This window comes from Talaromyces stipitatus, genomic scaffold (genome assembly GCF_000003125.1).
Source record: "Talaromyces stipitatus ATCC 10500 scf_1105507295491 genomic scaffold, whole genome shotgun sequence".
Taxonomy (NCBI): domain Eukaryota; kingdom Fungi; phylum Ascomycota; class Eurotiomycetes; order Eurotiales; family Trichocomaceae; genus Talaromyces; species Talaromyces stipitatus.
Genome location: NW_002990122.1, coordinates 314,116 through 329,913, shown reverse-complemented (window position 1 = coordinate 329,913; position 15,798 = coordinate 314,116). Strand labels below are relative to the sequence as shown.

Below are 15,798 nucleotides of genomic sequence, written 5' to 3'. Positions count from 1 at the left end.
CCACCAAAACTCGGCACCCCAAAGGAGTTGGGCTTGTGCCGTAGCCTTTTGTATGCGCCTCACTAATGCTGGGGGTAGCCCATTGGCTCTGCAGAGTGAGTTCAACTGGATTATCGTGCTTCTTGCTATCTCGATTCGAGCGTTGTAGTGATTCTTCCATGTAAGATGGCTGTCCAGGAGTATACCTAGCCACCGTACTGTTGGTTTGACAGTCGCCAACTCGCCTCCAACCCTGATCCGGGCTTGGGATATGTTTTGGGCCACTTGACGTCTGTGTCGTCTATAAAAGAATGCGGCTTCAGTCTTTTTGCGATCGAATTGCACCCCGTTGGTCACCCCCCACTCGATGGCTACTTCGGCTGCTTTCTCAAGGGTCCTACAAGCCTCCTTCACTGAGCTTGCGGCTGTTATCAGGCCTTGGTCGTCCACAAAGGATAGACATCGAATCTCTGGCACACTCCTCTCAATGGCTCTAGACAGCCCATGAACATACAAAACAAACAGGATAGGTGACACCGGAGAGCCCTGAGGTAGCCCAGAGCTTATCGATGTTTCCTTTCCAATGTGTCCGTCAATCACAAGGGTGACTCGCCGATCAGATAGAAACGAGACTACCCAGCGTATAAGGTCTCCATCCACGCTAGCCTCTCTGAGGACCTCGATTAGTCTGGCTAAGACAACATGGTCAAAGGCCCCCTTAATATCCATAAACAGTGCTGCAGCCAGCTTCCCATTCGCCCAGGCTTGGTGAATCTCCTCAACTAAGCATGCCACGGCATCAATTGCACTGCGTTGCCTACGGCCTCCAAATTGGCCATCGTGGAAGAGATCTTGGGCCTCTGCAAAGTTTGTGATTAGCTCTGCCACGAGCTTCTCAATCACCTTGCCTAGACACTTCAATAGGCTTATCACTCGATATGCACTAGCCAGTGTGTAGTTGGTTTTACCGTTCTTTCTCAAGAGAACCCCCTTAGCTATTTTCCAGATCCGCGGATGTATCCCAAGCCTAAGGCACTGCTTTACTAGGCTGACCACGCGCTCTGAATCTAAATTCCACAAGAGCCTGATGGCTCGGAAGTTCAGTAAATCTGTACCTGGAGCTTTCTCTAGCCCCTGGCTAAAGAGGGCATTCTTGACTGCTTCCTCGTTAACCAGCTTGTGGGCAGATCCAGGCTCAGGAAGCTGCAACTCAATGTTGCTGTTTGGAGCCTGTGGAAAAGCGCGGTGTCTAAAAACCTCCTCCTTCTCGCTAAAGGTGGCTGCAATCACCTCCCCAGAGACCTCGTCAGTTAGAGCTGGTGTGGTACCTTGTGTTTGTATTATTATTATTATTATTAATCAAGTTTATTGTCTGTACCCAGCCCTACTGGCTATGACAGACCACTAGAAGCCTTGGTGACGCCCTATCGGCCTCACCCCTATCAGAATCATACATACAAAAATTCAAAATAAATCACTATCTCGTCCCCATGTGGCCGATATGCCAGGGACTTTTGGGCACTCTCCCTAGGCTAATCCCTCCGGAGATCCCTTATAGTTCCAAACCCGTGGGCACGCCTAGTTGGTACAAACCCTGACTAGTGTGCCCTTATCCCTACCCATCCTCCAGTGTGACACCTAGGCCACCTTCCTCCAACGTATCCCATCCCCACACATCACTAATCTCAGCCTCTCTGGCTGTCCGCTCATTATCATTAAACAGGTTAGCTTCAGCCACAAATTGCAGCAAACCCTGCGTCGCTCTAGGCTCAGCAAATAGCCTAGCCTCGGGGCTTTCCTCAGCCGCTGTAGGTAGCGGCACTCCAGCTTTCTCGAGGGCTCGGTATAAAGCCCTCCGTCCTGTACGGCGTCCTCGGCATTCAAAAAGCATATGCCTCACTGTCTCATGAGGCTCCTTGCATGCCTGACACTCGGGCGATTCCCGTCGGCCTATTCGGTGTAGATAGGTGCCGATTGGAGCATGTCCTGTCTTCAGCTGGTAGTACCGACTAGCCAATCTTTTTGACGCTTTTCCTGCCACTGGGTCAAGGTTCCAACCTTGAGGCATCTTGTAGACACGTCCATCTCTATGTCTGCCTTGTACAGCATTGATTCGAGCCCATTCAGATACTGCAGCTCTCCTTGCTTCCGTGTAAGCCCTTCTAACGTGCGCTAGAGATAGGTACTCAAAACCAGGCGCGGTTTGTTTACTAGCTGCACGTTTAGCAGCTTGATCAGCCTGCTCATTCCCTTCAATCCCAGAGTGGCCTGGGACCCATTGTATTGTGACCGGTTGGCCTCTCAAGGCTAGTTTCTCAGCTGCCTTGTGAGCCCTGAGAACAAGGGCTTGCCCAGGGCCTGGCCTTGTCGATCTGAGGCGATCAATAGCATTCTGTGCGTCAAGTAACACCCAGATAGGACCAAGAGGTTGCCTCTCCAGTGCCCATTCAAGGGCTGTGGCTACTCCCACTAGTTCTGCGTCAAACACCTCGTGTCCGTGGCCCATTGGTACCTCTACGTGTTCCCAGGGGCCTCCAGGTACAGCTTGTAAAGCGACACCGGCTCCTGCACGTCCTGTATCGAGTCTAGAGCCGTCTGACCAAAACGTTGTTCCAGCACGCTGTTGATTAGCCTCCGTTAGAGCCTCTTCATTGTCAAGTACTCGGATCGAGCCTGGGAAGCTTTTGAGCTCATATTGTTCAGTTCTCTCAATTCCTCCAGAGGGGTCTCTGTTCAACCGTTGAGCAAGGTGCTTTGCAAGCCTTTGGCCAAGTCGATTTAGCACCTTGTTGTCTCTAGAGGCCCATTCACGGTCGTCCAGTGGTTGCTCTCCAGGTTGTGCGTGGAGGTCACCATGTCTGAGGGTGACTGGAAGTATCTGCGCTGTAGGATGCGTGTCAGGCAGAGCTAGTAGCGTCGCTGTATATCGAGCTACTCTAGCGTCCAGTAAGACTGTCGCTGGCTCTAACGCTGCCTCTCTGATTAGGGCTCCGATTGGGGTTTTTGGGAACATGCCCGTAATACCTCTGGCTTGCTTATTGATCAGAATCTGGATCCTTTGTGCCCATGTTTTCTGGCCTTGCCACCATATCTCGGCACCCCGGTCAATGGATTTCCAAGCGAACAACGGGAACTACCACAGGCAGGCTTACCACAAGGATCACCACTGTCCCCAATACTATTCCTTTTCTTCAACGCAGATCTAGTACAACACAGGATAAGTGCCTCCGGAGGATCAATTGCATTTGTGGATGATTACACAGCCTGGGTGATAGGTCCCACTGCCGAATCAAACCGACCCGGCACCCAGGCTATAATTGATAGAGCTCTAGACTGGGAGAGACGGAGTGGAGCTACATTTGAAAGTGAAAAGACAGTCATTGTGCACTTCACCCGGAATATAGATCGGTCGAGCAGTACGCCATTCACAATTACAGGAAAAAAAAAAAAAAAAAAAAAAATGGACTAGGCGTGCCCACGGGTTTGGAACTATAAGGGATCTCCGGAAGGATTAGCCTAGGGAGAGTGCCCAAAGGTCCCTGGCATATCGGCCACATGGGGACGAGATAGTGATTTATTTTGAATTTTTGTATGTATGATTCTGATAGGGGTGAGGCCAGTAGGGCGTCACCAAGGCTTCTAGTGGTCTGTCATAGCCAGTAGGGCTGGGTACGGACAATAAACTTGATTAATAATAATAATAGAGGAAAAATGGTCAAACCAAAGGATAGTGCAAAGATCCTAGGGGTAGTGATGGACTCCCAACTACGCTTCAAGAAGCACATTGCCAATGCTGCCACCAAAGGGCTCACAGCAGCGATGGCGCTGAGAAGACTGAAATTGATATCCCCACGGACAGCAAGGCAATTGTTTAGAGCAACAGTGGAGATTATGCCTCTAGTGTCTGGATGCATGGCTGTGGAACAAAAGAGACACAGTATTTGAATAGAATGCAGAAACATGGAGCAATCGCAGTTACAGGAGCCTTTCAGACAGTGGCAACTGCAGTGGCAGAGGCAGAAGCAGGCATCCAGCCTTTCCACAATCGACATATGGAGAAAGCTACGAAACTGCGGATCGACATCCAGACACTACCTAAATCAAACCCCCTGGTCAAACTGAGAACCATTACAACCCGGAGGTTCAGGTCTCCGCTACAGAGGATAGCTCAGTTACTAGAGGCAATAGCAAGTGAGCGGATAGAGACTATCCAAGCATTTACAGTACCACCATGGACAGGCCGGATACAAACGATATGTGAAAGGGATAGGGACAAAGCCATTGATATTGCGAGCAAAGTAATAGGCGTCCTAATAGCCACAAGCACACCTGCTAGATCAGGGATTGTGGGCATGGGGGGCCGCATAGAAGACACCCAAGCGCACAATGATATTGGACTCAACTGGCAAGACCAACTACACACTGGCAAGTGCCTATAGGGTCATCAGCCTATTGAAATGCCTGGGCAAGGTGATTGAGAAGCTCGCTGCAGAGTTAATCACAAACTTTGCAGAGGCCCAAGATCTCTTCCACGATGGCCAATTTGGAGGCCGTCGGCAACGCAGTGCAATTGACGCCGTGGCATGCTTAGTTGAGGAGATTCACCAAGCCTGGGCGAATGGGAAGCTGGCTGCAGCACTGTTTATGGATATTAAGGGGGCCTTTGACCATGTTGTCTTAGCCAGACTAATCGAGGTCCTCAGAGAGGCTGGCGTGGATGGAGACCTTATACGCTGGGTAGTCTCGTTTCTATCTGATCGGCAAGTCACCCTCGTGATTGACGGACACATTGGAAAGGAAGCATTGATAAGCTCTGGGCTACCTCAGGGCTCTCCGGTGTCACCTATCCTGTTTGTTTTGTATGTTCATGGGCTGTCCAGAGCCATTGAGAGGAGTGTGCCAGAGATTCGATGTCTATCCTTTGTGGATGACCAAGGCCTGATAACAGCCGCAAGCTCAGTGAAGGACGCTTGTAGGACCCTTGAGAAAGCAGCCGAAGTAGCCATTGAGTGGAAGGTGACCAACGGGGTGCAATTTGATCGCAAAAAGACTGAAGCCGCATTCTTTTATAGACGACACAGACGTCAAGTGGCCCAAAACATATCTCAAGCCCGGATCAGGGTTGGAGGCGAGTTGGCGACTGTCAAACCAACAGTACGGTGGCTAGGTATACTCCTGGACAGCCGTCTTACATGGAAGAATCACTACAACGTTCGAATCAAGATAGCAAGAAGCACGATAATCCGGCTGAACTCACTCTGCAGAGCTAATGGGCTACCCCCAGCATTAGTGAGGCGCATACAAAAGGCTACGGCACAAGCCCAACTCCTTTGGGGTGCCGAATTTTGGTGGCAAGGCCAGAAAATATGGGCACAGAGGTTCCAAGTTCTAATCAATAAGCAAGCCAGAGCTATCACGGGCATGTTCCCAAAGACCCCAATTGGAGCTCTAATCAGAGAGGCAGCATTAGAGCCAGCGACAGCCTTACTGGACGCTAGAGTGGCTCAATATACAGCGAGGCTACTGACACTGCCCGACACGCATCCTACAGCGCAGATACTTCCAGGAACCCTTAGACATGGTGACCTCCACGCACAACCTGGAGAGCAACCGCTAGATGACCGTGAGTGGACCTCTAGAGACAATAAGATGCCGAATCGACTAGGTCAAAGACTGGCAAAGCACCTCGCTCAACGGCTGAGCAGAGACCCCTCGGGAGGAATCGAAAGGACTGAACAATGCGAGCTTAAAGGCTTCCCAGGCTCGATCCGAGTCCTTGACAATGAAGAGGCCCTAACAGAGGCTAATCAACAGCGCCCTGGAACGATGGTTTGGTCTGATGGCTCCAGACTCGATACAGGACGTGCAGGAGCTGGAGTAGCTTTACAAGCTGTACCCGGGGGTCCCTGGGAACACGTAGAAGTGCCAATGGGCCATGGACATGAGGTCTTTGACGCGGAACTAATGGGAGTAGCTACAGCACTTGAATGGGCACTTGAGAGGCAACCTCTCGGTCCTATCTGGATACTCCTTGACGCGCAGAATGCTATTGATCGCCTCAAGTCAGCAAGACCAGGCCCTGGGCAAGCCCTTGTTCTTAGGGCTCACAGGGCAGTGGAGAAGCTAGCTATGAGAGGTCAGCCAGTAACAATACAATGGGTTCCAGGCCACTCAGGAGTGGTAGGGAATGAACAGGCTGATCAAGCTGCTAAACGTGCAGCTAGTAAACAAACCGCGCCCGGTTTTGAGCACCTGTCTCTAGCGTACGTTAGAAGGGCTTGCACGGAAGCAAGAAGAGCTGCAGTATCTGAATGGGCTCGAGTCGAATCAACGCTGTACGAGGCAGGCATAGAGATGGACGTGTCTACAAGATGCTCGAGGCTGGAACCTTGACCCAGTGGCGGGAAAAGCCCCAAAAAGACTGGCTAGTCGGTACTACCAGCTGAAGACAGGACATGCCCCAATCGGCACCTATCTACACCGGATAGGCCGACGGGAATCGCCCGAGTGTCAGGCATGCAAGGAGCCTCATGAGACAGTGAGGCATGTGCTTTTTGAATGCCGAGGACGCCGTACAGGACGGAGGGCTCTATATCGAGCCCTCGAGAAAGCTGGAGTGCCGCTACCTACAGCGGCTGAGGAAAGCCCCGAGGCTAGGCTATTTGCTGAGCCTAGAGCGACGCAGGGTTTGCTGCAATTTGTGGCTGAAGCTAACCTGTTTAATGATAATGAGCGGACAGCCAGAGAGGCTGAGTCTAGTGATGTGTGGGGATGGGATACGTTGGAGGAAGGTGGCCTAGGTGCCACACTGGAGGATGGGTAGAGATAAGGGCACACTAGTCAGGGTTTGCACGGACTAGGCGTGCCCACGGGTTTGGAACTATAAGGGATCTCCGGAAGGATTAGCCTAGGGAGAGTGCCCAAAGGTCCCTGGCATATCGGCGATATGGGGACGAGATAGTGATTTTTGAATTTTGCATGTTATGACTCTGATAGGGGTGAGGCCTGTAGGGCGTCACCAAGGCTTCTAGTGGTCTGTCATAGCCAGTAGGGCTGGGTACGGACAATAAACTTGATTAATAATAATAATAATAATAATAATAATAATAATAATAATAATAATAATAATAATAATAATAATAGGGCTCACAGGGCAGCTGAGAAACTAGCCTTGAGAGGCCAGCCAGTCACAATACAATGGGTCCCAGGCCACTCAGGGATTGAAGGGAACGAGCAGGCTGATCAAGCTGCTAAACGTGCAGCTAGTAAACAAACCGCGCCTGGTTTTGAGCACCTATCTTTAGCGCACGTTAGAAGGGCTTGCACGGAAGCAAGGAGAGCTGCAGTATCTGAATGGGCTCAAATCAATGCTGTACAAGGCAGGCATAGAGATGGACGTGTCTACAAGATGCCTCAAGGTTGGAACCTTGACCCAGTGGCAGGAAAAGCTCCGAAAAGATTGGCTAGTCGATACTACCAGTTAAAGACAGGACATGCTGATTCTTTGAAAGTCATCCAGAGGAACGATCTCTGAGATCCTGATTTGACGACGAACCACGCTTATTGAGCTTTCCAAGGGCCTTTGCAGGCTTCTTAGCATCGAAAAACCCTCATGGAAAGTCCAGAGAGGCCTCCAGGGGCCACTGGAGATCCAGAAATCATGGGACCTGGATCTGGGGTTGATTCATCGACACCCTCCCAGGAACCGTCACAGCTACCTCCAACTACCCGTGCACTGTTTGCAGGACTTGGAGACTGTCAGAAACAGTCCAATGAACCTACTTTGAGCAACAGCGACGCTCTACAAGCGCCACGACAGACTGGAGAAACCCAACAAGCCCCAGGAACGATCCTCGAGAAAAGGAAGGCCTCAAGGCTGACTATAGGATCTCGGACTCCTATAACTAGGTCTGGATTGAGCGCGGCTCCGAAGAGGAAGATTACACTTACCGCAATGCGTGCAGCGAGTGCTACTGCAGAGGATAGCCTCGTGATGGGCCTGATCGAGGACCTCAACGGCCATCTGCAAGAGGCGGTCCACCAGCTCTCCGCGGAGCTGACGACTGCCAGAAACGTGATCAATACCCAACAGGGCCTCATTACTACTCTCAACGCTAGGCTAGAGAGCCTTGAAACCTACGTGAACGCGCTACAAAGCCGTCAAATCCTACCACTCGACCCCTTCGCTGCAACGCGTGAGGTTGCGGCGCACGGGCCACCGCCAAGAGCCGCTTCCACGGGAGGCTTAGCGTCCACCCCAATACAGCTAGATGCCGCGCCTGAGAGCCGCGCGATAAACTCAACCGCACCTCAGCCGCAGCCGCGATATCAGAATCCAACAAAGGCTACGAAGCAAGCCATACAGCCACCTGAGGGCCCTAAAAAGCCCGCACCTACGAAATGGGCCGCTATTGCCGCGAATAACACCCAATCTGGAGGATGGAAAACCGTCCAGTATAAGAAACAAGCCTTGGCACCCTCGAAGGCTCTGTCAACAACTAATTTGAAGCCCGTAAGTACCCGGAGTAAGGAGGAGAGGCGGCTAATCTTTAGACGACGATATCCTAAAGATGCTCCTACCGCATTGAAAGCCGATATCCTCTTAGCCCTTAACCGTGCCCTTGCTAAGGCAGGTTTGCCTGACTTTGTAAGAGCGGTCGATTCTGGATACGCGGCCTCAGGGGCCTTAACAGTGCTCCTAGAGCGAGGCACTCGCAGCAGCACCCTCGTGCCCGTCCATAACGACACTCTACTAGCCGCTGTAAGGCAAACAGATCCAGCAGTTATTTCTGTGGAGATTAGCGAACAGTGGCACCGTGTTAAGGTACAGGCAGTGCCTGTGGACCGCTACATGTATAATGACCAAGGCCTAGCACTAGCCCAAGAAGAGATTGAGCTGGGAACACCATATAGGCTTAAACGAGAGCCAACGTGGCTCAAAAGAGCTAAGACTATACAGGCTAGCAACCAGAGATTTGCCACGATTGTGATGACAGTAGGTTCTTTGGAGGAAGCTCGAACACTGATCAATAAAGGCATCAAGTTTGGTGGCCGGCACCATCGAGTAGCACCTTATTGGGAGTCAAATCCTGAGAGTATCTGCCCTCGATGCTGCGGAATTGGCCACTCTGGCTTCATGGCTTGTGGTGGCAAACCTCCTAAATGCGCGATCTGCGCAGGTGACCATGAGGCAATAGAGCACTCATGTACAGTAGTGGATTGTAGGGTTGGCCCAGCTAAACCTTGCAAACACACAGTAATCAGGTGTGCTAACTGCAAAGGTGCACACGAGGCTACATCTCCTAAGTGCCCTAAAGCTAGGGAGGCTCGTCAAAGGGCTATCCGGAGAATGAGGGAACAATCCTTACAAGACCTCATCCCATTAGATGAGACATTCGCGGTAGTGCCTCCAAAACCGGTACTGACCTCGGAGGAGAGACCTGGACAGTCTCTAGAGGAGGAGACGTCAACTCCAGAAGAAGATGAATTGCTGCCTGAGATGCAATTAGAGGCTGATATTCACGAGGGAAATAGCCAACAACCACTAGAGCCAGAGCTCAAGTCAGCCACTGAAGCGCCTCAAAGTGAGGATCTATGATAGTACTACAACACAACTGTGCCCGTACAGGCGCTGTAGTACATACAGCCCTAGAAGTGGCACTACAGGCTGGTGCCGGGATAGCCTGTCTCCAGGAACCCCCAGTACGTGGAAAATACCAGATAAGCCATCCTGGCTTCCTGTTCTACTGGCCTGAGGGTCCTCGAGAACATGCTCGAGTAGTGACAGCGATTCGGAGAGATTTAGTGAGAGAATTAGTGGTGGAGGCGCGTACAGATCTAGCTAACCATCCATATTTTATGGTGGTTGACGTGCTAGAACAGGGGAGGCGTACGAGGATAGTGAACTGCTATGACAACTGGTTAGGTGCACGTCATACATACTCAGGAGAGAGCCTACTTACAAGAAGAGCCCTCACGGATCTTGATTGGGGACCAATTCTAGAGGGTCGATGCCTCATTCTTGGAGACTTCAACGCCCACAGCCCGATGTGGAATGTCCATATCGACCAGAGGGTTAACGCAAGATCCCTCGAGGATCTAATAATGAGGCATGACCTCTTTATTAATAACGACCCTGACGAGCCAACAAGGCCTCATAAGCCTAGAGATTCTACAGCATCATTTGAAACATCTACTGAGACTAGGGTCTCAATTATTGATCTCACAATCAGTAGTCAAGCCCTTGGCCCTCTATCTGGATGGGAAATCGAAAGCCAGAGGCTCACGCCGTCAGATCATGTTATGATCTGGGCTAGCTGGGAACCTCCAGCAACTACGAGTACAGAGCCCACAAGGAAAGAAGTCACAGGGTGGCAGATAGAGGCTCTACTAGGAGATAAAAAGGCTCTGCAGGAGGCAAAAGACACCTGGAACGAACTAGCAAAGACTCAACCAATACTAACAGACACAACCTTAACAGAGGAAGTGGAACGTGAAGCCGAGTGGATCGAGAGAACATTGACAGAGGTCCTGAACAAGCACTGCAAACAGATCAGGCTTTGTGCTCGATCTAAGCGGTGGTGGAACAGTGAGATTGAGGCAGAACGAAGCGTGTATTCCAAGGCTCGTAAGGCCTACCAAGCGGGTGAGATTAGCGACGAGGAGCATCGAGAAGCACGTAAGAGCTTCTATTCACTGATCAGGAGAGCTAAAAGAGAGTGCTGGGAGGGTTTCCTTCAGGGCACGTCTGAGGGCTCTCTGCCAGATCAGAAACGGTGCTGGACAGCCTTACGCTATACTAAACCACAAACACAAGGCACCACACCAGCCCTCACCGATGAGGCCTCAGGGGAGGTGATTGCAGCCACCTTTAGCGAGAAGGAGGAGGTTTTTAGACACCGTGCATTTCCACAGGCTCCAAACAGTAACATGGAGTTACAGCTTCCTGAGCGAGGATCGGCCCACAAGCTGGTTAACGAGGAAGTTGTTAAGAATGCCCTCTTTAGCCAGGGACTAGAGAAAGCTCCAGGTACAGATTTACTGAACTTCAGGGCTATCAGGCTCTTATGGAATCTAGACTCAGAGCGTGTGGTTAGCCTGACTAGGCAGTGCCTTAGGCTTGGGATACATCCACGTGTCTGGAAAACAGCCAAGGGAGTTCTACTGAGAAAGAACGGTAAAACCAACTACACACTGGCTAGTGCGTATCGAGTGATAAGCCTATTGAAGTGCCTAGGCAAGGTAATTGAGAAGCTCGTAGCAGAGTTAATTACAAACTTTGCAGAGGCTCAAGACCTCTTCCATGATGGTCAATTTGGAGGCCGTCGGCAACGCAGTGCAATTGATGCTGTGGCATGTCTAGTTGAGGAGATCCATCAAGCTTGGGCAAATAGAAAGTTAGCTGCAGCTCTATTTATGGATATTGAGGGGGCCTTTGACCATGTCATCCTAGCAAAACTGGTAGAGGTACTCAGAGAGGCTAGCGTGGATGGAGATCTTATACATTGGGTGATCTCATTTCTATCTGACCGGCGAGTCACTCTTGTGATTGATGGACACGTGGGAAAGGAAGTACCAATAAGCTCTGGGTTACCTCAGGGCTCTCCGGTGTCACCCATTCTCTTTGTTCTATACGTTCATGGGCTATCAAGAGCCATTGAGAGGAGTGTGCCAGAGGTTCGATGTCTGTCCTTTGTGGACGACCAAGGCCTAGTAACAGCCGCAAGCTCAGTGAAGGAGGCTTGTAGGATCCTCGAGAAAGCCGCGGAAGTAGCCATCGAGTGGGGGGTGGCTAACGGGGTACAATTTGATCGCAAAAAGACTGAGGCCGCTTTCTTTTATAGACGACACAGACGTCAAGTGGCCCAAAACGTATCTCGAGCCCGGATCAGGGTTGGAGGCGAGTTGGCAACTGTCAAATCTACAGTACGGTGGCTAGGGATACTCCTAGATAACCAACTTACATGGAAGAGCCACTACAACGCTCGAATTAAGACAGCAAGAAATACGATAATCAGGTTAAACTCACTCTGCAGAGCTAATGGGTTACCTCCAGCATTAGTGAGGCGCATACAGAAGGCTACAGTGCAAGCCCAATTGCTATGGGGTGCCGAGATATGGTGGCAAGGCCAGAAAACATGGGCACAAAGGATCCAGATTCTGATCAATAAGCAAGCCAGAGGTATTACGGGCATGTTCCCAAAAACCCCAATCGGAGCCCTAATCAGAGAGGCAGCGTTAGAGCCAGCGACAGTCTTACTGGACGCTAGAGTAGCTCGATACACAGCGAGGCTACTAGCTCTGCCTGACACGCATCCTACAGCGCAGATACTTCCAGTCACCCTCAGACATGGTGACCTCCACGCACAACCTGGAGAGCAACCACTGGACGACCGTGAATGGGCCTCTAGAGACAACAAGGTGCTAAATCGACTTGGCCAAAGGCTTGCAAAGCACCTTGCTCAACGGTTGAACAGAGACCCCTCTGGAGGAATTGAGAGAACTGAACAATATGAGCTCAAAAGCTTCCCAGGCTCGATCCGAGTACTTGACAAGGAAGAGGCCCTAACAGAGGCTAATCAACAGCGTGCTGGAACAACGTTTTGGTCAGACGGCTCTAGACTCGATACAGGACGTGCAGGAGCCGGTGTCACTTTACAGGCTGTACCTGGAGGCCCCTGGGAACACGTAGAGGTGCCAATGGGCCACGGACACGAGGTCTTTGACGCAGAACTAGTGGGAGTAGCCACAGCCCTTGAATGGGCACTGGAGAGGCAACCTCTTGGTCCTATCTGGGTGTTACTTGACGCACAGAATGCTATTGATCGCCTCAGATCGACAAGGCCAGGCCCTGGGCAAGCCCTTGTTCTCAGGGCTCACAAGGCAGCTGAGAAACTAGCCTTGAGAGGCCAACCGGTCACAATACAATGGGTCCCAGGCCACTCTGGGATTGAAGGGAATGAGCAGGCTGATCAAGCTGCTAAACGTGCAGCTAGTAAACAAACCGCGCCTGGTTTTGAGGACCTATCTCTAGCGCACGTTAGAAGGGCTTGCACAGAAGCAAGGAGAGCTGCAGTATCTGAATGGGCTCGAATCAATGCTGTACAAGGCAGACATAGAGATGGACGTGTCTACAAGATGCCTCGAGGTTGGAACCTTGACCCAGTGGCGGGAAAAGCCCCAAAAAGATTGGCTAGTCGGTACTACCAGCTGAAGACAGGACATGCCCCAATCGGCACCTATCTACACCGAATAGGCCGACGGGAATCGCCCGAGTGTCAGGCATGCAAGGAGCCTCATGAGACAGTGAGGCATGTGCTTTTTGAATGCCGAGGACGCCGTACAGGACGGAGGGCTTTATACCGAGCCCTCGAGAAAGCTGGAGTGCCGCTACCTACAGCGGCTGAGGAAAGTCCTGAGGCTAGGCTATTTGCTGAGCCTAGGGCGACGCAGGGTTTGCTGCAATTTGTGGCTGAAGCCAACCTGTTTAATGATAATGAGCGGACAGCCAGAGAGGCTGAGATTAGTGATGTGTGGGGATGGGATACGTTGGAGGAAGGTGGCCTAGGTGTCACACTGGAGGATGGGTAGGGATAAGGGCACACTAGTCAGGGTTTGTACCAACTAGGCGTGCCCACGGGTTTGGAACTATAAGGGATCTCCGGAAGGATTAGCCTAGGGAGAGTGCCCAAAGGTCCCTGGCATATCGGCGACATGGGGACGAGATAGTGATTTATTTTGAATTTTTGCATGTATGATTCTGATAGGGGTGAGGCCTGTAGGGCGTCACCAAGGCTTCTAGTGGTCTGTCATAGCCAGTAGGGCTGGGTACAGACAATAAACTTGATTAATAATAATAATAATAATAGCCAGTAGGGCTGGGTACGGACAATAAACTTGATTAATAATAATAATAATAATAATAATAATAATAATAATAATAATAATAATAATAATAATAATAATACGGGCTTCAAATTAGTTGTTGACAGAGCCTTCGAGGGTGCCAAGGCTTGTTTCTTATACTGGACGGTTTTCCATCCTCCAGATTGAGTGTTATTCGCGGCAATAGCGGCCCATTTCGTAGGTGCGGGCTTTTTAGGGCCCTCAGGTGGCTGTATGGCTTGCTTCGTAGCCTTTGTTGGATTCTGATATCGCGGCTGCGGCTGAGGTGCGGTTGAGTTTATCGCGCGGCTCTCAGGCGCGGCATCTAGCTGTATTGGGGTGGACGCTAAGCCTCCCGTGGAAGCGGCTCTTGGCGGTGGCCCGTGCGCCGCAACCTCACGCGTTGCAGCGAAGGGGTCGAGTGGTAGGATCTGACGGCTTTGTAGCGCGTTCACGTAAGTTTCAAGGCTCTCTAGCCTAGCGTTGAGAGTAGTAATGAGGCCCTGTTGGGTATTGATCACGTTTCTGGCAGTCGTCAGCTCCGCGGAGAGCTGGTGGACCGCCTCTTGCAGATGGCCGTTGAGGTCCTCGATCAGGCCCATCACGAGGCTATCCTCTGCAGGAGCACTCGCTGCACGCATTGCGGTAAGTGTAATCTTCCTCTTCGGAGCCGCGCTCAATCCAGACCTAGTTATAGGAGTCCGAGATCCTATAGTCAGCCTTGAGGCCTTCCTTTTCTCGAGGATCGTTCCTGGGGCTTGTTGGGTTTCTCCAGTCTGTCGTGGCGCTTGTAGAGCGTCGCTATTGCTCAAAGTAGGTTCATTGGACTGTTTCTGACAGTCTCCAAGTCCTGCAAATAGTGCACGGGTAGTTGGAGGTAGCTGTGACGGTTCCTGGGAGGGTGTCGATGAATCAACCCCAGATCCAGGTCCTATGATTTCTGGATCTCCAGTGGCCCCTGGAAGCCTCTCTGGACTTTCCATGAGGGTTTTTCGATGCTAAGAAGCCTGCAAAGGCCCTTGGAAAGCTCAATAAGCGTGGTTTGTCGTCAAATCAGGATCTCGCTTCGATGGAGGATTTCCAGATTGGGTATTATTCGCGGCAATAGCGGCCCATTTCGTAGGTGCGGGCTTGGTCAGTGGCTTAGCGGTAGTTTCAGGCTGTTTGGTGGTCTGCGCGGCGGTTCCAAATACTTTTTTGGGGCCCTCAGGTGGCTGTACGGCTTGTTTCGTAGCCTTTGTTGGATTCTGATATCGCGGCTGCGGCTGAGGTGCGGTTGAGTTTATCGCGCGGCTCTCAGGCGCGGCATCTAGCTGTATTGGGGTGGACGCTAAGCCTCCCGTGGAAGCGGCTCTTGGCGGTGGCCCGTGCGCCGCAACCTCACGCGTTGTGTCAAAGGGGTCGAGTGGTAGGATTTGACGGCTTTGTAGCGCGTTCACGTAGGTTTCAAGGCTCTCTAGCCTAGCGTTAAGGGTAGTAATAAGGCCCTGTTGCGTGCTGATCACGTTTCTTGCGGCTGTTAGCTCGACAGAGAGCTGGCGGATCGTCTCTTGTTGTCGGAACGTGAATATCAAACCTAGCGCGTTTCGGCACTGGATATCAGTTAGTCTAACGCGGCACGTGCGTGCCGCGTATATATGTAGTTAGCCACTCCCCGTCCCCCTTACTCTTGGACCGCCCTCGATTTCGAGTTGATAGGCGACTTCCTTTTTAATTATTCATATCAAACAGTCAGAGGCTCAAATTCCTCACCCCTCTCTACTACTTAGCTCCCAAGAGCGCGACCGTTGACGCGTCTCAACGCGCCTGGCAACACCATGGCGCGTAAAGGCTCTGGTACAGATGGCCCTCTACAGACAGCCCTCCTGGAATCCACGTTTGCAGCCACGACAAGAGCTTCTGAAGGACAGAAGATCTTCAGCCCTATAGCTGCAT

At 51.4% G+C, this 15,798-nt stretch overlaps 6 protein-coding genes across 6 annotated transcripts in view, besides 14 other annotated features; 3 read left to right on the top strand and 3 right to left on the bottom strand.

Annotated features, from left to right (window-relative positions):
• Window positions 1–1,290: a mobile genetic element.
• The window catches only part of TSTA_108640 (reverse transcriptase, putative), a gene marked incomplete at both ends in the record, with an annotated part of 2,874 nt that extends 1,439 nt beyond the window's left edge, over window positions 1–1,435 (bottom strand). Inside the window, 3 exons of the mRNA XM_002488389.1 lie at window positions 1–169; window positions 199–1,307; window positions 1,417–1,435. The exon at window positions 1–169 is cut by the window's left edge and continues 5 nt beyond it. Coding sequence (XP_002488434.1) covers window positions 1–169; window positions 199–1,307; window positions 1,417–1,435 — 1,297 coding nt within the window. The remainder of the gene's footprint in view (window positions 170–198; window positions 1,308–1,416) is intronic.
• Window positions 1,318–1,337: a microsatellite.
• A 159-nt stretch (window positions 1,436–1,594) lies between the features above and the next one.
• Window positions 1,595–2,992, bottom strand: TSTA_108630 (uncharacterized protein; the record flags this gene model as incomplete). Its single annotated transcript, XM_002488388.1, has 2 exons — window positions 1,595–2,037; window positions 2,059–2,992. 2 exons carry the CDS (start codon window positions 2,990–2,992, stop codon window positions 1,595–1,597), a joined length of 1,377 nt encoding a protein of 458 aa, XP_002488433.1.
• Window positions 1,856–3,079: a mobile genetic element.
• A 27-nt stretch (window positions 3,080–3,106) lies between these two features.
• Window positions 3,107–3,418: a mobile genetic element.
• Window positions 3,418–3,440: a microsatellite.
• Window positions 3,441–3,684: 244 nt separating this feature from the next.
• Window positions 3,685–3,864: a mobile genetic element.
• A 5-nt stretch (window positions 3,865–3,869) lies between these two features.
• Window positions 3,870–4,127: a mobile genetic element.
• A 232-nt stretch (window positions 4,128–4,359) lies between these two features.
• Window positions 4,360–6,204: a mobile genetic element.
• TSTA_108620 (reverse transcriptase, putative) lies at window positions 4,366–6,802 on the top strand (the record flags this gene model as incomplete). Its single annotated transcript, XM_002488387.1, has 3 exons — window positions 4,366–6,242; window positions 6,332–6,411; window positions 6,558–6,802. The coding sequence occupies 3 exons, from the start codon at window positions 4,366–4,368 to the stop codon at window positions 6,800–6,802; spliced, it is 2,202 nt and encodes a 733-aa protein (XP_002488432.1).
• Window positions 6,419–6,541: a mobile genetic element.
• A 254-nt stretch (window positions 6,803–7,056) lies between the features above and the next one.
• Window positions 7,057–7,121: a microsatellite.
• A 1-nt stretch (window position 7,122) lies between these two features.
• TSTA_108610 (uncharacterized protein) lies at window positions 7,123–7,489 on the top strand (the record flags this gene model as incomplete). The annotated part of the gene is made up of 1 exon (XM_002488386.1): window positions 7,123–7,489. A coding segment is annotated over one exon (367 nt), but the record flags the coding sequence as incomplete, so codon positions are not given.
• Window positions 7,166–7,477: a mobile genetic element.
• Window positions 7,490–7,591: 102 nt separating the features above from the next.
• On the top strand, window positions 7,592–13,569 carry TSTA_108600 (reverse transcriptase, putative; the record flags this gene model as incomplete). The annotated part of the gene is made up of 2 exons (XM_002488385.1): window positions 7,592–9,563; window positions 9,608–13,569. 2 exons carry the CDS (start codon window positions 7,592–7,594, stop codon window positions 13,567–13,569), a joined length of 5,934 nt encoding a protein of 1,977 aa, XP_002488430.1.
• Window positions 9,646–13,308: a mobile genetic element.
• A 256-nt stretch (window positions 13,570–13,825) lies between the features above and the next one.
• TSTA_108590 (uncharacterized protein) lies at window positions 13,826–14,504 on the bottom strand (the record flags this gene model as incomplete). The annotated part of the gene is made up of 2 exons (XM_002488384.1): window positions 13,826–13,874; window positions 13,969–14,504. 2 exons carry the CDS (start codon window positions 14,502–14,504, stop codon window positions 13,826–13,828), a joined length of 585 nt encoding a protein of 194 aa, XP_002488429.1.
• Window positions 13,827–13,846: a microsatellite.
• Window positions 13,881–13,945: a microsatellite.
• Window positions 14,505–15,798: the final 1,294 nt, after the last annotated feature.